Source organism: Panthera leo, chromosome B3 (genome assembly GCF_018350215.1).
Source record: "Panthera leo isolate Ple1 chromosome B3, P.leo_Ple1_pat1.1, whole genome shotgun sequence".
Classification (NCBI taxonomy): domain Eukaryota; kingdom Metazoa; phylum Chordata; class Mammalia; order Carnivora; family Felidae; genus Panthera; species Panthera leo.
Window position 1 is genome coordinate 84,706,550 of NC_056684.1, and position 23,857 is coordinate 84,730,406.

Below are 23,857 nucleotides of genomic sequence, written 5' to 3' on the forward strand. Positions count from 1 at the left end.
AATACTCTTGTACTTCAAAGTACATCCAAATTAACTCAAGGATACAAGAGGACATATGAGAATTAGAGATGAAAGATAAATGTAAAAATGGCTTATATTAACCAGGTGTTTCTGATGCTTTGATGCCAGAATACTTGTTGGCCAGGGAGAGAAGAATGGCCCTCTCAGGGCTAGCTAGCTAATTCCTAGAGATCATAAACATGGGCTGGAGAACATTCCTTCCAGGTGCAAACCATCCAGCCCAGAGTACACACCTCTACTCCCCACTTCTATTCGGCCCTCACACTCAAGGCCACTATTCCCCTCACCTAATCACCCAGGTACCTGAGTGACAATGAGGGAAAGCCCGTTTGCACCTGAGCCTGCTAAAATTACCAAATGAGCCGCAGAACTGCTCACACTGCCTCACACATTCTACCTACAGAAATCATATAGGCTCTTGCCTATGATACCCTACCCCTGATTGACCCTGGTACTTCCCCATGTGGCCACCCTCCCTGGTGTGGCATGCCCTCTCCTCTTGGGAACTGTAACTATATATTCTTTTTAACGACAATCATCTGATCTGTTGGCCTCATCATACCTAAAAAATAATAAAACTTACATTTTACAACATGGCCTTGAATTACCCAGTTAATAAATGTAGAGACATTTTAAACCTGTATTAACTACACAGAAAATTTTAAATACTAATGAATAAGATCTCATGAATCTTACTTTCTTGAAGGTTGAGTGGAGGATTAATGAGATTATCTAAAGTTCGAGGTCCATGTTCAGATTGTAGTGCTGAAAATCCGGGAATTAAGCAAGAAAACATCCAAAGTTGTTCTTTGCTACAGTTATTCTGAAGAGCTTGTAACCATAATAAAAAAAGACGAACACCTTCCCGCCTGATCTAAAATAAAATAAAAACAGTATTTTTACTTATAATGGAAATATTTTCTTACTTTTAAGGCCAAAATTCTTTAGATGATTAGAGAATGGTACTTTGCAAAACAGAGGAAGGAAAGAAAGAGGGAAAGGAAAAAGAAAAGGAAGAAGGAAGGAGGGAGGGAAGGAGGAAGCGCTATTACATCCATGTCATTTATTGAGCTCTCATTACTTGTAAAATTAAATTCATAGATTTGAACAACTACAGAATAAACTTGGCCTCTTACTACTGAAAGCCATCAGGTAATCTTTATTCTGTAATTTCCATTTGTAAAAAATCAGAAAATCATTTCTGATGGTCTAATACAAGAAGAAAGAGGGCAATAACTGTTCCTTGCTATAATGAGTTTGGTAAAATGAAGAATCGTAATGGGGATCCTGGTGCACTGCTAAGTTAATGTTCTTGTCCTTAAAAGGCTTACCACTCTCTGAAATTATGTCATGTACTTATTACTTGCTGCTAACCTGCAAAACAGAAATTGTGACCTATTACTCTAAGCACCTAGAACAATAACCCATCTACAGAAGACAACAAATATTTGAATCAATGCATAAATTCTCTCCCATGAAGAGAACAGGAAAAGATAGAAAAACATTCAAACTCTGACAAGGAAAACACCAAGTTCTTCACTAACCTAACCTCACTGGTAGCTTTGGAAATTGGCCTACCACAGCTTGGTAAATGGCCACTGTCAAAGCTGTTCAACAGCTGCCAACCTCACAGTTTAGGGAGATAACAAGATAACAATTAGGAAGACTTAATCCTTCATGCTGTTATTCCAAGCCTTGACACCAAACCTACCTACAATATGAAACTTTCATTTAACCTACAATGAGAAGCTTTTAGACAAGGTAGCTTCTCTTATAACAGCACAATGAGATAATGAAAAAGAAATAAAACCAACTTTTTAATATAGATCCTTTATTTCTCTCTACATCTAAGCATAGTTATGGTAATATAAAGAATAATTTATTGAATGACTAAATAGTTTTTATCTTCTGGGATCAGAGAGTAAAGTATTTCTAGTGAATCACTCAATGCATTGGCAAACAACAGTTTTTCTCTTTGTTTTATTTACTTTGACAGAGACAACAAGGGAGAGGCAGAGAAAAAGGGAGGGGCAGAGAAAAAGGGAGAGAGAATTTTAAGCAGGCTCCCCAACATCAGCACAGAGTCCAATGAGGGGCTCAAACCCAAGAATCATGAGATCATGACCTGAACTGAAACCAGGAGTCAGACACTTAACCAACTGAGCCTCCTAGGCACCCCAACAATAGTTTTTCAATAGCCTAATCAACCTAGTACATATTTCACACATACTGAGTATGCTGTTATATTTTAAGTCAATTCACTTCAATTAAGTAAACAATTCAAAATTCTTTAGGAAAAAAGTTGATGTAGGAAAAGCAGAACAAGAGACTATATGCTTTACTCAGTTTTTAAAAAGTCATAGAAAAGAAAGACAACCATACCTTCAAGGAGTTTCCTGTGTGGAGTAGTTTCTTTAAAATCAATCCTGAAAAGAAAAGATGATTTTAAACATTCATATTTTCTTACTTGTTTCCAAATGTCAGAGTTCTCGGTCAGACTTGAAAACACTTTAAAACAAGTCCTTGGCAACCTCCAAGTTATTCTTGGTGACCCTGATATCCCTCTGGCCATAATCTTGGGACCAGAAAGGAATTTAAAAAGTCACCTTTACAACACATCATCTATTGCAATTAGACATGATTTATTCTATCAAAACAAACCCTAAACACAAAACTGCATTTAATACAACAATCTCTGTACATCTCTTATTTAACACTAAGAATATAATTAAGTACTTTCTCCATCACTAATACAAATAAAAACCACTGCAGAAAATTTTCATTTAACCACATAAACTTCTGTAACTCTAATATTCCCTAACAAACATTTTCATTGTGCTAATTTTCTTTTTCAGAATATTCAAATCCATCTTTGTTTCTTTTAATTTATACAATATTTCAATTCTATAATAAAATACTAAAATTACATTAATAACCATCCAGAGACCAACCATTTGGTCTGAACATATCTAACACAGTCCTGTGTTTCTTATAATTTCGAATTTTCATTTATTTACATGATCTATGAGGTTTTATCTAACAAGTATCATTGAAGCCTCCTTTGAAACCATTTCAAATCATTCTCCTTCCTTCCTTCCCCAGAAAAAAACTGTCCCAGTCTTTATGCAGATTTTGGTATTAATTATTTCCAAAAATATTTTCATATTATGAGTATTTATTTATAAATCAATAAAATATTTAGAGTTGGTTTATATGTTTAAAACTTATACCAAGAATTTTTTCCACAGCTATTTTTTCCAATACGGTATTTTTTATTCTTTCTAATAACCTCGAGATTATACATATACAAAACACACAGACACAAAGATCAAGCCTAGATTTTATTTGGTTAAGTTTCAGTTGTCATACAAAAATAAGCTTTAATATTTCAAATAAAACTTTTACTGGGGGCACCTGGGTGGCTCAGTCAGTTAAGCCTCTGACTTCAGCTCAGGTCATGATTTCCCAGTTCATAGGCTCAAGCCCCTCATCAGGCTCTGTGCTGACAGCTCAGAGTCTAGAGCCTGCTTTGGATTCTGTGTCTCCCTCTCTTTCTGCTCCTCCCCTGCTTGCACTCTGTCTCTCTCTCTCTCTCAAAAATAAACTAAAAAAAATTTTTTTTAACTGTTTTATCTGCAATTCTCTTATGTTCAAGCAAATTCATTTTCTTAAAGCAATACTATGTAAATCCCAGTCTTTAATCAACTCCCCTAAAAAAAACAAAATCTATATATGCTAAATGCAGTGTGGCATCATGGATTGGATTATGGAACAGAAAAAGAATGTAAGTGAAAACTAATCAAATCTGGTTAAGTTTGAAGTTTAATAGTTTTTGAAAAAACATACATTTATATATATCATACAAAATAAGCCTTCCTATAAGTTATTTTTCACATCCAACATTAGCTTCTGAAATTCATCTACACTAATCTATATAGCTCTAATTAATTCACTTTAACTGCTATATATTTACTATTCCATTATGTTCCAATAATCTTACTTATGTTAGGACATTTGGTTTGTTTTCAAATTTTTTGCAATTCTCAGGAATACTATAATAAAGGTTCTTGTTCATGACTTCCTGTAGACATGTGAATTTCCCCAGGATATATTACCAGGAATGAAATTACTCACTTGCAACTTCACTCAATAATAGAAATTTCTCTCTAAAGTAGTTGAAAAAGTTAGCAGTACTTCTAGTAGTGTATGAGAATGCTATGGTAACACATTCTTGGCAACACAAAATACTGGTGGAAGCTCTAAAACATATCTTCATAATGTTTTCATTTGATGTTTCTTAGTGACACCAAGCATCTTTTCATCATTCAAGTTCCTGCAAATTGCTTATGATACCATTTGTTCATTTTTCAATTATGTTATTTTGTTTACTATGAGAGTTCCTTATACATACTGCCTACTAATTCTATGTCACTTCTTTGAATTGGAAATATATACTTCCAAACAATTCAGCCATGTTTTTTTTGATTGGGAGAGAAAGTATCTTCTGATGTAGAAAGGTTTTAAATTTCAATATAGTCAATTCACCAATGCTTTTCTTAATACTTCCCTACCTTAAAGTAATAAAGATAAACCAACAGTCACTTTAAAAAGTTTTAAAGTGTTACTTTTAACAGTTAAGACCTGAAATCCATCATAAACTTATTTCTGTATGGCAATAACAGATTTTTTTACTCAAATGGAGAGCCAGTTGTGGTACTAACTCTTTTAGGGTTTACAATGAAATGAAATGCTATCTCAATCATAATTCAAATTTCTATGTATAAGGCTAGGTCTTCAGCTGGTTTCCATGTTATTTTCCATTATCCACTTGTACATCCCTACACGGTGACGCTATCTTAATTATTATAGTATTGGGTATGGAAATATACAACAACACCATCTTCCTTTGCCTGTGATTTCCCATATAAATTTAGGAGAAATCTGTTACGCTATAGTAAAAAGTCCCTACAGGAATTCTGAATGAGAATTTTTCTTTTTATACTATCAAGCCTATCATTCATAGATACTGCATAAGATTCCATTTATTCAAGAACTTCCTTGTTCTTTAAAAATCATATCATTGCCATACACTAATCTTTTAAATGACTACAGAATACACATTCTCAAGCACACCAGAACATCATCTAAGAGAGACTATATTCTGAGCCACGAAATGTCTCAAAACCTTAAAAAGACTAAAATCACATAAAGTGTATTTTCTGACCAAAACCGAATTAAGTTAGAAATCACAACAAAAAGAAATCTGTGGTAACATCAAATACTTGAAAATTAAAAAAACAAAACAAAAAACCACTCTTTAACTACAGGTCAAAGAAACCAAGAGGGACATTAAAAAGTATTTCTGGGGCACCTGGGTGGCTCAGTCGGTTAAGTATCTGACTTTAGCTCTGGTCATGATCTCACGGTTCCTGAGTTCAAGCCTTGCATCAGGCTCTGTGCTGACAGGTCAGAGCCTGCAGCCTACTTCAGATTCTATGCCTCCCTCTCTCTCTGCCTGTCTCCCACCCAGTCTGTCTGTCTCTCTCAAAAATAAACATTAAAAAAAAAATGTTTTTAAAAACTTCTGAGGCACCTGGGGTGGCTCAGTTGGTTGAGTGTCCAACTCTTGATATCAGCTCCGGTCAAGATCCCAGGGTTGTGGGAACTGCATTGGGTTCTGTGCTGAGTGTGGAGCCTGCTTAAGATTTTCTTACTCTCTCCTTCTGCCCTACTCACTCCCCTGTTCGCATGCTCTCTCTAAATATACATATATATATATATTTTTTTTTTTCAACTAAATGAAAACACAAGCACAACATTAAAACTTACAGGATAAGCTAAAACAAAGCTTAGAGGGAAATTTATTGCCTTAAATATCTGTATCAAAAAAGAAAAAAGATATCAAATTAATATCCTAGACTTCCATCATAAGAAAATACAAATAGACAAATTAAACCCAAAGCAAGCAAAACAGTTAAAAAATATAAAAAGCTAAAATGAAAACCAATGAAATAGAAAGCAGAACAGAAAAAGAACAGAGAAAATCAAACAATACCAGAGTTAGTTCTTTGAAATGGTCAACACTGATGACAAATGCCTAGCTAGACTGGTCAGTAAGAGACTACAAATTACACAAATATTACAATACTTGGTCAGGATGTGGACAAAGGGTTCCCCTTTTGCATTGCTGGTGGGAATGTAAACTGGTGCAGCCACTCTGGAGAACAGTATGGAGGTTCCTCAAAAAATTAAAATAGAGCTACCTACAACCCAACAATTGCACTACTAGGTATTTATCCAAAGGATACAAAAATGCTGAATCAAAGGAGCACATGTACCCGATGTTTATAGCAGCACTATAATAGTGGTAGATAGCAGCGCTATAGCCAATAGCACAATAGCCAAATTGTGGAAGGAGCCAAAATGTCCACTGATTCATGAATGGATAAAGAAGATGTGCTGTGCGTGTGTGTATGTGCGCGTGCGCACACACACACACACACACACACACACACACACACAGTCTATTTGGCACTTTACATTTCTCTTCCGTTTCTGATTCTGAGATGTTTATTTTGAGGCTGAGCCCACTTTTATTTTTTTGGTTTTATAGTTTTATCACCATTGCTAAAGTAAAGGAACAAAGAAATTTAATATGCCTTTTGATTGGTAATCTTTCATCTATATTTTTATCTTATACTTCCAGTAAGTAAAGTCCAGTATTCTTTATATTGTTTTTACTAAAAAATAAACCATAAATTCATTTGAAATAATGACCAGCCCATTAAAGAGCATTATCATTTATGTCAAATGTCAAGTACATATTTAAATTACTTACCAATACTATGAAACTGCCATCGCTGATGAATTCTTTCTGGAAGAAGTTGTAAAATTTTCTAAAAATCAGTATGAATAAAACAAAGAAAAGAATGAAAAGCAAGTAATGAGTCCACATTCTGTGCAATGTGAAAAATTAAACAAAGAGCTTATAATAAGCTTTTAAGAGTTTCTTATGTAAAAGATAGCATCACAAACACAAAACAGTATTTGAACTGATCTGACAGTACTTGCACTATTTCAGCACTGGTCATCAATATTTGAAAACACCAAAAAAACCCAACAAGCTATGCTAAGACTTGGAACAAGACATTAATGAAATTTATCTTTACAATGACGTGGAAAGTAAATATATTTCTCCTTATTGATTAAATACTAACTCAAACATTTTTCAAAATGATCATTTACTATTCTTAGAATTTCTCTATTATGGCTATTACTGATAAGTTTTAAATTCTTTCAGATATTAATATTAGTGACATTTTATCTCTGTGTAGTTCTTCCTATTTTTATAAAAGTAGGAGAAATATTTGGATTTCATAAAAATCAAATCAGTATTTATACTGTATAAAGTATTTGTACTGCGTTGATTCATGTGAACCCAAAAGTAGTATATGTTATGATGGCTATAGGTATAATAACAATACTTAAAAATACAGGATCCCTACATTTAAGCCAACACAGGCTTCTATCAACTGGGAATAAACACTTTTTACATAGAATTCAAAATTTTACCTTTAATTCCCTTCACAAATTTCTTCTGTGTGAATTATTCTACTTCAACAGCTTGCCTTACTATGCTGCTAAACTAAGCTCTCAGTACTCATCCGCTTGCTGAATGAGTTTTGCATGTGTGTCTGTTGTTATTGCTGCTCTTACTACTATTATTATTATTTAGAAATTCCACTAACCAAATGTTCATAGTGGCCAAACAGTAGACATTTTATATAATGATATCTCATCAAACCTCACAACCATCCTAAAAAAAGTTTATTAATCTCATTTGAAAAATGAGAAGATGGGCTAAGTAATGTGTTTAAGTTAGAAAGTGGAATTAATTCCAGGGGTGCCTGCATGGCTCAGTTGGTTAAACACTGGACTTCGGCTCAGGTCACGACCTCACGGTTCGTGAGTTGAAGCCCCACGTTGGGCTCTATGCTGACAGCTCAGAGCCCACAGCCTGCTTCAGATTCTGTTTCCCTTTCTCTCTGCCCCTCCTCAGCTTGTGCTCTGTCTGTCTCTCTCTCAAAAATAAATGTTAAAAAAAAATTTTAATAGATAAATTTTAAAAAGTAAAAAATCAAAAAGAAAGTGGAACTAATTTCAACCTTAATATGCCTAATTCTAAAATGTGTACTTTTGTACTATTCTGCCCAAAATACAGTATGCATGTTTTACACTTCTATCTTCCATTTAATATGATCTTCTTTAGTCCATCTCATACAAGAGGATCATGAGAAATTATAAAGTTCTTCACAGATAAATGCTGGTCCCACATGAGATACACAAACTTCTTTGCCTTTGCCCTCCTCATATTTCTCTGGCCAACAATTACATAATTCTATTGATTTTGGTATGGAAAGAAATGAAATTTAAGTTGAGAAAGTTTATAAACTACTCAAAAGGATTCCTAAATTATGACCATTATACTTTATATTAAAAAAATTTTTTTTAATATTTATTTTTGAGAGAGAGAACATGAGTGGGGGAGGGACAGAGAGAGAGGGAGACACAGAATCTGAAGCAAGCTCCAGGCTCTAAGCTGTCAACACAGAGCCCGACGCAGGGCTCAAACTCAGGAACCATGAGATCATAACCTGAGCCGAAATCGAATGCTTAACCAACTGAGCCATCCAGGTACCCCTATTATACTTTAGATTTGACCCCTTATAAAATGTAAATAAACATGTCTTTATTATTTTTTTTGAATCTTTTTTAACGTTTATTCATTTTTGAGAGACAGACCGTGAATGGGGGCAGAGAGAGAGGCAGACACAGAATCCAAAGCAGGTTCCAGGCTCTGAGTTGTCAGCACAGAGCCCAACACAGGGCTCAAACTCACGAACCCTGAGATCATGACCTCAGCCAAAGTCAGATGCTTAACCAACTGAGCCACCCAGGCACCCCAACATGTCTTATTTTTATGCGGTTAATATAAAGATGAAAGAAAGAAAGAAAGAAACCATGTGTAGTTTTAACAGAAGAAAACAGATTATGAATCCCAGATCATATTTTTAACACGACATAATGGTGCTTTTCATTCCAAAAAGAGGAAATCAGTTAATTTATAATTCTTAATTTTTAAAAATCATTATTAGTCTCCAAAGGTAGAGGTCAGGTATTATTATTCCCATTACAAGGAGCAAAACATAAACACACAGGTTAAATATTTTTTCCAAAAGATGGAAACCCTATATCTAACATCTTTATATTCTAAGAAAATTTAGCCATTCATTAAAGACAAACCATTGATCAGTATATATTTACGTACAGGAAAATAAACATTATTTTTTAATAGAAGGAATGCCCTAAAAGATCTTCTATCAACTAATCAATCCATCTCAGTTTCCTGAACAGGGGCAATCATGAATGTCTGAAGGAACATTTTCCAGAAATTATTAACTTGCTTTCTCTGCTGATACTTTTTTTTTTTTTTTAAACGTTTATTTATTTTTGAGACAGAGAGAGACAGAGCATGAACAGGGGAGGGGCAGAGAGAGAGGGAGACACAGAATCTGAAACAGGCTCCAGGCTCTGAGCTGTCAGCACAGAGCCCGACATGGGGCTCGAACTCACGGCCCGTGAGATCATGACCTGAACCGAAGTCGGATGCTTAACCGACCAAGCCACCCAGGCACATAAAAAACCTTCATGCTTTTTTAAAATGTTTGTTTGTTTGTTTATTTTGACAGAAAGAGTGCATGCATGGGGGAGGGGCAGAGAAAAAGAGAGAGAGAGAATCCCAAGCAGGCTCCATGCTGTCAGCACAGAGCCCGACACTAGGCTCAATCTTAGGAATGATGAGATTGTGACCAGAGCCAAAATCAAGAGTTGGACATTTAACCAAGGGAGCCACCCAGGCATCCCAATCCCGATGCCTTTTATTTCCTTCTCTTGCCTAATTGCCGTGGCTAGAACCAAGTACAATATTCAATAGAAATGGCAAGAGTAGATACCCCTCTGTTGTTACTAATGTTAAGAAAGAGGTACTCCGTACCTAGCATTATAAGGTATGGTCTTAGCTGTGTATTTTTGTAGGTGTCCTATATCAAGTGGACAAAGTTTCCTTTTATTCCCATTTTGTTAAGTGTTTTATGATGAAAAAGTACTGGGAGTCTGCCAAATGCTTTTTCTGTATGTATTGATATGACGTATTTTTTTGTCTTTTATTCTATTATTACTGTATGTTAGTTGGTTTATTTTCAGATGTTAAACTTTGTAATACTTAGATAAACCCCATTTGGTCATGTTGTATAATCCTTTTTTATATGTGTTTTGATTTCATTTACCTTTTTTTGAGGATTTTTTGTGCCAATACTCATGAAAATATTTTATTATATTTTAATAATAAAATATAATAAATTTATATTATTATAATTTTCTTTCTTTGTAATGTTTTTGTCTGGTTTTGGTTGCATAACACTGGCCTCACAGAATGAATTATGAAATATCACCTCTTTTTTATTAATTAAAGAATCTGTGAAGAACTCATATACTTCTTTAAATGTCTGGTTTAAATTCACTAGTAAAGTCATCTGGGTCTGGGCTTTTCTTGGTGGGAATTTATTTACATATGAATTCATTTTTTCACTTGTAAGTCTTTCCAGTTTTCTATTTCTTTCTGAATCAATTCACTGCTTTTATCTTTACAGGAACTTGCCCATTTAAATGTATCACATTTGTTGGCATTCAGTTGGTCACAGTACTCTCTTATAATCCTTACAATTTCTATAAGGTGGGTAGTATTCCTTTTTAATTCCTGAATTTAATAATTTAATTCTTCACTCTTTTTAGTCAGTATGGCTAAATATTATTAGTTTTCCTGATCTTTCAATGTACTGACTTTTAGGTCTATTGGTATTCTCCAGTTTTTAAAACTTTCTTCCATTTATTTTTGCTATAATCTTTTTTTTTTTAATGTTTATTTATTTTTGAGAGTGAGACAAGAGCATGAGTAAGGGAGGGGCAGCAAGAGAGGGAGACACAGAATCCAAAGCAGGCTCCAGGCTATCAGCACAGAGCCCGAGGCAGGGCTTGAACTCACAAACTGCAAAATCATGACTCAAGCCGAAGTTGGATGCTTAACCGACTGAGCCACCCAGGCACCCCTATTTTACTATAATTTTAACTATGTTCTTTATATGCTTTCTTTGGGTTTTAATTTGATCTTCTTTTTTCAGTTTCTTAGTGGAAACTTAGGTAACTGATGTGACATCATTCTTCCTTCTATCATATTAAGTTATATAACTATAAATTTCCCTCTGAATGCTTGATTAGCTATATTCCCTAAGTTTTGGTATGTCATGACTATGAGCCATTGATTATTTGGGGGTGTGTTCACTAATTTCCACATATTTATGAATTTACAAAATTTCCTTGTTATTGATTTCCTCATTTAATTCCATATTGATTAGAGAACATAATCTAAATCATTTCTGCTGATGCTTTTATTTTCTCAAAATATCTATGTTTTAATATTCCCCTTGTAAATAGTCCATGCAAACACCTGGGGAGATAAACATAAGCAAATTCCTAAATGCTGATTACTGAAAATTAACTGCAAAATAGGTACCAACACCAATTACTCCCATCTGGAACTCTTAAAAAAACAAACAAACAAACAAAAAAAAAAAAAAAAAAAAAAAACTTTAAAACTTTTTTTTTTTAGCTGTGACTAAATCAATAACTAAATCAACAGCTAAGAAATATCAGATTGTTCAAATTCTTCTAAACTATATCAAGCACCCAAAATACAAAACAGTGAATTATCTTTTATTACCAACAGACAAAGTAGCTCAAATTTTAGATACTGATTTCCCAATTCTTTACTGTCCTTGAAGTCACAAGATTGAATCATGGCTTTCTCCAGATATCTGAATTTTCAATAAAGATCAGAATACTCCTATCACTGCTTGACTTGAAAGACAGAATGAAGAGGCAAGGAGTTATTTTAAAAGTGAGGGGACCATAGGGGCACCCAGGTGGCTCGGTTGGTTAGGCGTCCAACTTCAGCTCAGGTCATGATCTACAGTTTGTGGGTTCGAGTCCTGGGTCAGGCTCTGTGCTGACAGCTTGGAGCCTGGAGCCTGCTTCCGATTCTGTGTCTCCCTCTCTCTCTGTCCCTTCCCCGCTAATGCTCTGTCTCTCTTTCTCTCTCTCAAAAATAAACATTTAAAAAAATAATAAATAAATAAAAGTGAGGGAACCCTAATTTTTATCAGGATGCCAAAAATAAAATATAAATTTTAGCAAAGTATCAAATATTACTAATTCCTTCTATTTTTAACAATAAAGGCTTGCCCCAACCCAATCCAAAGTTACACAGAAAAATAATTTATAAAACAATTATCTTATAGTATTACCAAGTTTGTGGTGTCAAATGCATAAAAACATAATTCTATTTCTACCTAAAAAAAAATACATGTATCTCAAAAAATAATTAAGAATTAAGTCAGGTATATTTTTAGGTCAAAAAAACATGATTCAGTTTTTAGAAAGCGTGGCAAATTCAGTCTTCTGTTACATGCTTTATAGTTTCAATATATTCCTTTGTAAGTTCCAGGAATTATTTGGGGGGGGGGGGGGAGGAAATAGTTGATGGGCAGATACTTACCTCAAAAATAAAAAGTATAGCATCCAATTCCTCCCTTTGAGATTTGTGACCTAAAATATTTTTACAGAAAAATGTGTTAAACATTATCATTTTGTCCTATTACCACCACTTAAAAAGCTTAAAATATTTCAAGCATTATTTTCTCAGTGATTCTTTAATAAAATATTTAAAGCATATTCTGTTCGATGTTTAAACAATACTATAGCATCTCTCTCTACTCCTTTTCAACAATTAAATTTAGATTCTACATATTTATATCTTAAAACAAATAATATATTGTGGAGAACTTAGAATTCTGAAAATGAAAGTATGAGAATGACTGCTTAATTTACATATGCACCTAAGAGCAAAGCAAAGAAGGTAAGGAAACAGGTAAATCAATCCGACCAGGGAAAAGCAAATCTTCTAAGCCTTTTCAAAGGAATGAAGATAGTACTACTATCCCAAAGTGTGAAAGGGTGTCTAAAAGATGTTTTACAAAAAGAAGTGAAAAAACACTAAAATTCCAATGTCCAAGAGTCTATTTTTAAGTGAATATTTAAGATAATTATTTGAAACATCAACATAAGCCAGGACCAATTTTAACATCTTACCTTTCTGTTTCAGACTAGCTTCAATAGTCACAAAATTCTCAAAGAACACATAATATATATGTGAAAAATGTTGGTCAAAAAACTGTTTAAGATCGATAGACTCTGCATTCTCTGAAAAGGAAAGGAAACCAGTTTTTAGTGATTACATATATATGTTAAATCACATTCAGTTAAATAGTCACAGTGGCAAATTCCCTTCAAAAAAGTCAAAGAACTGCTCCTAAAATTCTATCATATTAAAATATTTGAGATATTCATCGATTTATATTCTTGTTCTCACAACTTTAGTCTTCAAAGATTTTAGTTTTAATTTTAAAAACAGGTCAAATCAGGTTACCATAACCTTTGTTTCCAAAAAAAAACCCAAAAAAACAAAAAAACAAAAAGTCTCAGAAAGATTTATTCAAAATTTATTTTGGATATTTAGCTAAACCAAAAAAAGAAGTTTTAGTTTCAATTCATAGCTATGCCTCTCCCAACTTATCCCCAAGACAGTTTAAAATCAGTATTTCTAGGAGTAATTATATATTTTATAAAAACACATTTATTCAGCAAATAGGTACCTAACAACAGGCTTTATAAATAGGCACTTAAGTATTACAAAGCTCAAATACAGATAATATTGCTCTTAAGGGATCTTCCATATAGTCCAGGGCACACAAAGCCAAACATATAACTGTATGCACAGTACAAAGTGTTACATATTGAAAGTGAAGTGACAAAATGCAATGGCAATTTAGAAACACAAAATTACTTTCAAAGCTAAAAGAGGGGTGAAGGTAGGGAAAGAAGAAAAGCTTAATAGATTATATGAAAAGACTTTTAAAGACAGGAAAAACTTTGAACATGAACTGGTGAGGTTTAATGAGAAGGGCATTCTAGGCATAAGCAAAGACAAAAAAGTGAGGAAACTATGAAGCATGATAGGATGCATAAAAATAATTCATTTTAGCTACAGCTTAGAATGTTTTGATAAAAATAAAATTGAAAAACTAGCCTTGAAGTATGTTTTGAAATGTCTTGAAAACAAACTAAAGTGACTGAATTTATTATTCAAAGGAATATATCTATGCAGATGTATACATATTACACATTTTGTTGTTTCGTTTATTTTCTGGGAGATTGAGAAGGTTGAAGAAAAAGGAGAATACAGAACTTTTACCTTAAGTATATGCTTCCCATTATTCAATTTTGCTTGCAAAAAGCACATGTTTATTTTATAATGAAAAATAAATATAAAAAAGGCAACTAGAAAAAAGTCAATCGTTAATAAACTCAAATTAAAGGTAAATATCAGTAAATTTCTTGAAATGCTTTAAGGAGCAATAGAAGATTTCAGAATAAAATTACATAGTAACAACATATAGCGTTTTAAACTCTCTTTCATGTATTAGCTTACCCTGTGAATAGTCATAATTCTTTAGTGACCTCTCATCTATGGAATTTTCTAAGACTGTTACCCCTTTGCTCTACTCTCACAAAAGAAGGGGTGGATGCCCTCTCTATTCCCTTGGATTCTCTACATTTCTACCTTATGGAAATCACATGTTTTAAGTGTTTTCTTGTCTTCTTTCCAGGACTAGTCTATAGCTTCTTTAGAATAGAAATTGTGTCTATCTTAGCATTCCCAAAACCTAACACAGTACTCAGCACATATGTATTCAGATGTGTTTTACTACTGATTAAAATAAGTTATTTTAATTTGATTATATTCGTTTATTAGCTTGGAAATTTTTATATTAGAAAAGACTGCATAACCTACTGACAGGCAAAACATTGCTTCCTCTAGACTGGAATCAGAAAACCCAGATTCAACTCCTATCTGTAACAATACCTGTGTGACTTTTCACAGAACTAGAAAAACAAAATGGCTAATAAAAACTGAATGTTTCCTATATGCTAGACTCTCTTTTAAGTGCTTTACAGAAATTAATTCCTATAATCCTCACAACAACACTATGAAATGAGTACTATTATTATCCCTATTTTACAGACGAGGAAACAGGCATAGAGAGTTTAAGTAATTCAGCTAGTAGAAAGCAGAGACAGGGATTTAAATCCTACACAGCCTGGATCTAGTGCCCATGCTCTTAATCTCTATGTTATTCAGCCTCCAATGTAATACATCTATAAGAAAATTAGGAATAGAACACTAGTAATTTATTATCTGCCTGTAAGAACAAGATCCATCAAATAATAAACACATTTTACAAACTTTCAAAATAAAAACATACACAACTGAGAAAAACAGGAAAAGTATTCTATTTTTCCCACACAATAGTTTAGAGTAACAAAGAACTATGAGATCAAAATAAAACAGGCTACTATAATTAGCTCTCCATTTCCTGAAATTAATGTTTCGAACGTAACTAATGTTCCAGGGGAAAGAGGAAAATGAGAGAACAATAACAAAGCAAAACAAAAAAATCAAAACAAAAGCAAACATGAATCAACTCAAGATTTTACAAGCTTATTTAGGAGCCAAGACGACTTCTCTCCTTCTCATACAGCATGTGAGGAAAACCTGGAAATTACACACTCACTAATAAAAGATACTGGATCAAAATTAGGCTAATTTCCTTGTTGGGCTTTTTTTTTTTTTTTTTTTGCTTTGTTTTTCTCTGTATCTATTTGTAATGAACCAGTCAGCAAATAAAAATTCTTTTACAAAATATTTTTGATCACCAATTCACAAAATTTACATGGTGGGGGAAAACAGGGTAAGAAATAAAAAAAATAAAGAAAGAGAGAGGAGGGAGAGATTAAAAACACACAAACAGGCGATGCCCGGGTGGTTCAGGCAATTAAGTGTCCAACTCTTGATTTCAGCTCAGGTCATGACCTCACATCATGAGATTGAGCCTCACGTCAGGCTCTACACTGACAGTATGGAGCCTGCTTAGGATTCTCTCTTATGCTCTCTCTCTGCACACCACCCCCCCCCCCCCCCACCTCATGCTCATGCTCTCTTTCAAAAATAAAGAAACTTTAAAACATGCACACACAAACAGGCTGGATAAATTATGAATAATACACTATTAGGCTCTAAAAAAAAGTAGGGAGTATATGGGAAACAGAGAAGAAATTGAGAAAAGGGAAGAAGAGAAAAAAGGACAAAGGGAGGAAAATAAAATAAATTAGAAGACAGAACTGAAGCTATTCCTCAGAATGTAACGCAGAGAATAGTAAGATGGAAAATATAAAGATAAGGATAACAAACTACCTTAAAAGTTCCAGGAAGGAAGAAAAAATGTAAACAATATTAAAAATATATATACCTGAGAATGATTTAAAATTGGTGAAATATGTAACTAAATCTTAAGACGAAAAATGACATACTGAATCCCAAGCAGGATAAACACAAATCTACACATGGACACATCCTAACACCAAAAACAAAATGAAAATATGAAAACCAACAAAAGTTACCTACATAGTAATATCAAAACTAACAGTACACTTCTCATTAACCTAATAGAGGCAGGAAGACAGTGCAACTTTATACTGAAAGAACTAAGGGAAAATAATTGCCAATCTAAAGTCCTATACTCAGCTAAAGTACTTCAAATAACATCAACACGAGGGACGCCTGGATGGCTCAGTCGGTTAAGCACCCCACTGTTGATCTCAGCATAGGTCACAATCTCACAGTTCATGAATTTGAGCCTGGCATAGGGCTCCATGTTGACAATGTGGAGCCTGCTTGGGATTCCCTCTCTCGCCCCCCCCCCCCCCCCCCGCCATACTCTCTCCCTCAAAATAAATGAACACATTTTTTAAAAAAGAAAACTATTAACAACCTGAACATGTAAATGAAGAAAAGGCATTTTCTAACATCCTTACAGTTTAACACTCAAAAACCATCACTCAGGGGTGCCTGGGTGGCTCAGTTGGTTGTGCATCTGACTTCAACTCAGGTCATGATCTTGCGGTTTATGAGTTTGAGCCCCGCATCAGGCTCTGTGCTGATAGCTGGGAGGCTGGAGCCTGCTTCAGATTCTGTGTCTCCCTCTCTCTCTCCCCCTCCCCTGCTTGTGCTCTGTCTCTCTCTCTCTCTCAAAAATGAATAAATGTAAGAAAAAAAATTCTTAAAAAAACCCTCATTCAAACTCAAAGAAATACAAGAGATATATTCTGAAAGAGAAATAAACATTGGAGAGTGAAAAGCAAAAAGCAAAAATGAACAAAGAAACTGCAAAATGTATGGGTAAATCTAAATGGATACTAATGTTAAAAAAGCTACTAATGCAAAAGGTTACTAATTAGAAGAAAGTAAAAAAGTAGACAATGTCAAAGATGCAACAAAAATGCTAGAGAGACTATTTTAAGATCTTACTTTGTTAAGAGGATGACAGAAATACTGATGAACTCTATAATTTAATATTAGTATGCTACTAAAATGTTTTGAGTTACCACTAAGAATAATAACAGAATGTAAAACGTTTAACCATTAGGAGAAAAATATAGAAAAACTTATGGTAAAAGAAATGAGTATAGAAAAGCACCCCAAAAAGATGAATGAAATGGTAGAAATATAAATACAGTATTTACCAAAAAAAGTTAATAAATTAAATGCTTCAACTAAGACACAGTTATAATCACACTGCATTTTAAAACAACCACAAAAATTAAGCTACAAGGTATTTATTGAGAAAAAAAATTTAACCCAAAATGATTAAAGGAATGAAATAAAAATACATCATTTAGACACTGACCAAAATACCAATGTTGATTCCTTGGTAAGAGTCAAAGTAAATATTAAGGCAAGAATTACTACAATTAAAGAGGATCACTGTATTTTGAAAAAAGGCTGTACCAGGAAGCTTTTAATTCCAAATTTGCATTAACGGTTTCAAAATATAAAAAGCAAAGACAACAAATTTCTAAGGAGAAAAAAACCTACTAATTGCGTGGTAGATTTTATACAACCATTTCCTATTTAACAGAGAAAAGACTAGTAAGTATTCAGAAGATAAGAACAGCACAATTAGTACTTTACAAATAAAACCCTAAATCTAACATAGATTAAATCTTTTCATGCAAAAGTGAGATATTTACAAAAACTAAATAAGGACACAAACTAAATTTAAAAAGTACTAAGAGTAACATAGCACTAAGCACAAAGTACTAAGAGTAACTATGCTCTCTAACCAAGAGGTAATAACTTTTAAACATTAATAATGAGGGGCGCCTGGGTGGCTCAGTCGGTTAAGCGTCCGACTTCAGCCAGGTCACGATCTCGCGGTCCGTGAGCTCGAGCCCCGCGTCAGGCTCTGGGCTGATGGCTCGGAGCCTGGAGCCTGCTTCCGATTCTGTGTCTCCCTCTCTCTCTGCCCCTCCCCCGTTCATGCTCTGTCTCTCTGTCCCAAAAATAAAATAAAAAACGTTGAAAAAAAATAAATAAATAAACATTAATAATGAAAACTAATCCCCATATAAAAGGAGGGATGTGCTAGAAAAGAATAAAGCTATAAGACCCAGGCACTCACACAGGCCAAAAAGAGTGCCTATTCCCAAAAACTAGACTAGAAAAACTCATGTTTCATAGAGCAATTAACCCTAGACTGACACTACTTCAAAGCCACCCAATATATCATAAAAACAAGATACACAAGAATCAAACTGTTTCCAAGTAAATAGCTGAGTCCCAAAACAGGAAAAGAGCTCAAGAAAATATTAGGTATACAAAATATCCAGGACCCAACAAGGTAAAATTCACAATGTCTTATCTATAATTGATGATTACCAGGCATGCAAAGCAAGAAAACCTAATTCATAATGAAGAGAATCATTAAATCAAATTTAAACTAGATTTTAACAGCTGCTAGAATGGCAGAAATGGGCATTAAAATAGTTACTCTAACTGTATTCCATACATCCAAAAAGTTGAGGATGGGGATATAAAAAAAGAAGCATTCAAATCAAACTTCTATAGATAAAAATTACCATGTATATGGTGTAAACTAGGTAGAATTAAGCCACAGCATTAGAAACTATCCAAAATAAACACAGAGAAAAGGTAATCCAAAAAATTGAAAACCACATTAGTGAACTGTGAGACATCAGTTTCAAGTGGCCTAACATAAAAGTAATTGAAATTCCAAGGAAGAGGGGCAGAAAAATATTTGGAGAAATAATGGCTGAAAATTTTCAAGCCTGATGCAAATCACAAATCCACATATGCATGAAGCTCAACAAACTCCAAAAACAAGAAACATGAAAAAAAAATCATCAAGGCACATAATAATTAAATTGCTCAAAGCAGTGAGAAAAAGAATATATTAAAAAGCAACTAGAAGAAAAAAAAAACATGGTACACAGTAACTAAAATAAAAACGACATATTTTTCATCAGAAATAATGCAAATAAAAACAATATATATCTTTAAAGTAATGAAGAAAAAAAACTGTCCAGCTGAATTCTATATCCAGTAAAAATATCTTTCAAAAACAAAGGCAAAATAACTACTAGGTATTTATTCAAGGGATACAGGTATGCTGTTTCAAAGGGATACATGCACCGCAATGTTTACAGCAGCACTATCAACAACAGCCAAAGTATGTAAAGAGCCCAAATATCTATTGATAGATAAATGGATAAAGAAGATGTGGTGTGGGGGGGGGGGGGGGGGGGGAGTGTGTGTGTGTGTGTGTGTATACGTATCCACACACTCTTAAATACTCTTAAATACGTGGAGATATATATATATATATATATATATATATATATATATATATATATATATATCCACACACACACACCCACACACACACACACATACAATGGAGTATTATTACTCAGCAATCAAAAAAAATGAAATCTTGCCATTTGCAACTACATGGATGGAACTTAAGGGTATTATGCTAAGTGAAATTAGTTGCAGAAAGACAAATATCATATGAATCCACTCATATGAGGACTTTAAGACACAGAACAGATGAACACAAGGGAAGGGAAGCAAAAATATAAAAACAGGGAGGGGGACAAAACATAAGAGACTCTTAAATATAGAGAACAAACAGAGGGTTGCTGGAGGGGTTGTGGGAGAGGGGATGGGCTAAATGGGTAAGGGGCATTAAGGAATCTACTCCTGAAATTATTGTTGTACCATATGCTAACTAACTTGGATGTAAATTAAAAAATAATTAATTTTTTAAAAGGCAAAATAAAGACATTTCAGACATACAAAAGCTGAAAGAATTCATCAGCCGCAGGTCCAAATACTAATAGAAATGCTAAAGAAAGTCTTTCAGGCAGAAAGAAATATTATCATGCAACTACATGGATGGAACTAGAGGGTATTATGCTAAGTGAAATTAGTCAGAGAAAGACAAATATCATATGACTTCACTCATATGAAGACTTTAAGACACAGAACAGATGAACATAAGGGAAGGGAAGCAAAAATAAAATAAAAACAGGGAGGGGGACAAAATATAAGAGATCTTAAATATGGAGAACAAACAGAGGGTTACTGGAGGGGTTATGGGAGAGGGGATGGGCTAAATGGGCAAGGGGCATAAAGGAGTCTACTCCTGAAATCATTGTTGCGCTATATGCTAACTAATTCAGATGTAAATTAAAAAAATAAAATTAAAAAAAAGAAAGAAATATTATCAGACAGAAATATGGACCTGAAAAAAGTAACAACAAGGTAAATGCCCAAGCTTGTTTCTCATTTTTCCAAACTTATCCAAAGACAACTGTTCAAACAAAAATAGTAACAATGCATTGGGGGGTTTATAACATATGTAAAAATAAAATCCATGAAAATAAAAATATAAAGGTAGGAAAGAGAAAAATGAAAGTCCACTATCCTAACATTCTTAATTAAGAAGTAATGTATTCACACCTGAAGGCAGACTTCAATGCGTTAAAGATGGATACTATAAACACTAAAGCAACTACTAAAATAAAACAGAAAAGTTACTGGTAATACCCATAGTGGAGAGAATATAAAATCACAAAAAAATACTTAACTGATCTAAATGAAGACAGAAAAAGAGAAACAGTGATCAATTGTGATAAAGAATAGATAACAGATGTTAATCTAGCTGTATCAATAATCACACTAAATAAAAATGATTGACCCAAAATGGCAAAGACTGTCAGCCTGGATTTTTAAAAAAGCAAAATCCAACTATATATTGCCCACAAGAAATAAAAATTGTACACTTAAAATACGTGCAATTTGTGGGGCGCTTGGGTGGCTCAGCTGGTTAAGTGACTGATTTCAGCTCAGATGATGATCTCACGGTTTGTGGGTTCGAGCCCCACACTGGGCTCTGTGCTGACAGCTCAGAGCCTGGAGCCTGCTTTGAATTCTGTGTCTCCCTCTCTCTCTGTTCCTCCACTGACTGCACTCTGTCTCTGTCTCTCTCTCAAAAATAAATAAAGATGAAACAAAATTTTTTTTTAGTATGTATATACACAATTTGCTATATATCAGTTATGCCTCAATAAACCTATTTTTAAAATTAACTAATTGGGGTGCCTAGGTAACTGCATTGGTTAAGTGTCTGACTCTTGATTTCCACTCAGGTCATGATCTCAATATATTTGTGAGTTTGAGTCCTGCATCAGGCTCTGTGCTGACAGTGCCTGGGATTCTCTCTCCCCTCTCTCTCTGCCCCTACCCCACTCACACCCTCTCTCTCACAAAATAAATAAATAAACTGAAAAAAAAATTTAATTAAAAAAAATTTAACTAATTATATAGATTCAAGACAATTTCCACTCATTTTCATTCCATTATGTTTTCTGAAGTGAAGGGAGAGAGAATGGAGCTCCAAAAATGGAGTAAGTAATATTCTAGGAAATGCCATGATTCTAGAATATTTTAATACCTAAACTTCTGACCATCTGTGCCCACAGAAGCCTGCTGCACATGTGAACGTATGCTCCACAAGATAAAAATTTAACAATCTCTGAAAGCACGTGTAATACATTTATGAATTTAAAGCAATGAAAATAAAACCCCAAAATGACCATTTCTTAATGCTTTCACAAATATAGTCTAATGACCCTACACTAATCATAAGAATTATGATTCCCAGAATCAATAGAAATACTGACTCCCAGAAAATAATGATTAAAATTGATTTTCATTTTTATATCATGAACCAATAATAAAATGAATAAAAATGGCAAGCTCATTCCTGTATTTAACAATGTAGAAGGCAGGCAAGTTAATTTCCCTACTGACAATTGTCCTGGGTGATTAAATTCATGAAGATAAATCTAGGGATCTTCTCTTGTACAAATGTTTAAGATGTTTGTTTTTATCTTTCAAACATGTATTATTCATTATTCCTTCACTATGAAAAGAAGTAATACAAAAAACAAAAGTCCTGCTGGAAACCACACTAAAAACCTATTAAAATTTCAAAGCAAGCAAAATCGTTTTAAGATATGTAGTTTATCTCCTTATCAAACTGATGTTTCAAAGTAACTGCAGAAAAGCTCCTGACATGTGATTATGGTTACAACTGATAACAAGATAACAACTCCCAGAAATAAAAAGGAAGACAAACACTAAAAGAAGCATTAGTAAGTGACCGTGATCCCAAAGTAATTATTTCTAAGTCTCATTCAACTCTATAAAGTAATACAATAAAAATTATTCTCCTGCCTCCAAGGATTCCACAATAAACACAGAGAAAATGAGAGAGTGAAAAAAAAGAATCTAGTTTACACAAAGATACAATGCCTAATTTAAGAGCAAAGTCAATTTTGTGTTTTATTAAATATTATACTGTAAGGTAACTGTGAGTATAAAACAAAAGAAAAAGTTATAACCACTTATGTTTAATGTTTTACATTTGCATGAACAACACTTTGACAGTTACCTATATGCAATCTTACTCCACAAATTGTTTTTGAAATAAGTTTATTATCTCCATTTCATAAGAAAACTAAGCCTGGAAGAAGACAGGCAACTTTCCAAGGTCACACTAAACTACTAAATGGCTCCAAATCAGCTGTGTCCTGAATCAACAACACTAGAATAGGCACACTTCAGGCAGTAGTCCACAGCATAAGACAACACTCTGGCCATTTTAAATCAAACTGATTCTGAAAGAATGGTATTTTTCAAGAATTATTTGAAAGCTACACAGAAGGGGCGCCTGGGTGGCTCAGTCGGTTAAGTGTCCAACTTCGGCTTAGGTCATGATCTCATGGTTCGTGAGTTTGAGCCCCACGTCAGGCTCTGTGCTGACAGCTCAGAGCCTGGATGGATGGAGCCTGCTTCAGATTCTGTCTCCGTCTCTCTCTGGCCCTCCCCCACTCGTGTTCTCTCTCTCTCTCTCTCTCTCTCTCTCTCAAAAATAAACATTAAAAAAAAATAAAAAAAAAAAAAAAAGAAAGTTACACAGAGGCTGAGGTGGATTATCTGAAGTTTCAGAACTGGTAAATAATAAAAGATACCAAGAATTAAGAGGATTTAGTCCACTCATATGCACACTGCCCTAAAGTATCTCTCCTTACATTGGCTAATTATATCCTCCCTAACTTCATCACAATACCTAAAATTTCACTCATTAAATTCATTTGTGCAAGCAAAGCATTCCAA

At 33.9% G+C, this 23,857-nt stretch overlaps 1 protein-coding gene across 8 annotated transcripts in view; it reads right to left on the reverse strand.

Annotated features, from left to right (window-relative positions):
* The window catches only part of RALGAPA1 (Ral GTPase activating protein catalytic subunit alpha 1), a 264,987-nt gene that overhangs the window by 203,803 nt on the left and 37,327 nt on the right, over positions 1 to 23,857 (reverse strand). For all 8 annotated transcript variants that reach the window (XR_006203767.1, XM_042942992.1, XM_042942991.1 and 5 more), the window contains exons 2-6: positions 13,285 to 13,395; positions 12,692 to 12,741; positions 6,860 to 6,917; positions 2,404 to 2,447; positions 718 to 895 (exon numbers count right to left, since the gene is read on the reverse strand). Coding sequence is in view for 7 of the 8 variants with exons in the window: in XM_042942992.1 (XP_042798926.1) it covers positions 718 to 895; positions 2,404 to 2,447; positions 6,860 to 6,917; positions 12,692 to 12,741; positions 13,285 to 13,395 (441 nt within the window). In the remaining variant the exon portion in view is untranslated. The remainder of the gene's footprint in view (positions 1 to 717; positions 896 to 2,403; positions 2,448 to 6,859; positions 6,918 to 12,691; positions 12,742 to 13,284; positions 13,396 to 23,857) is intronic.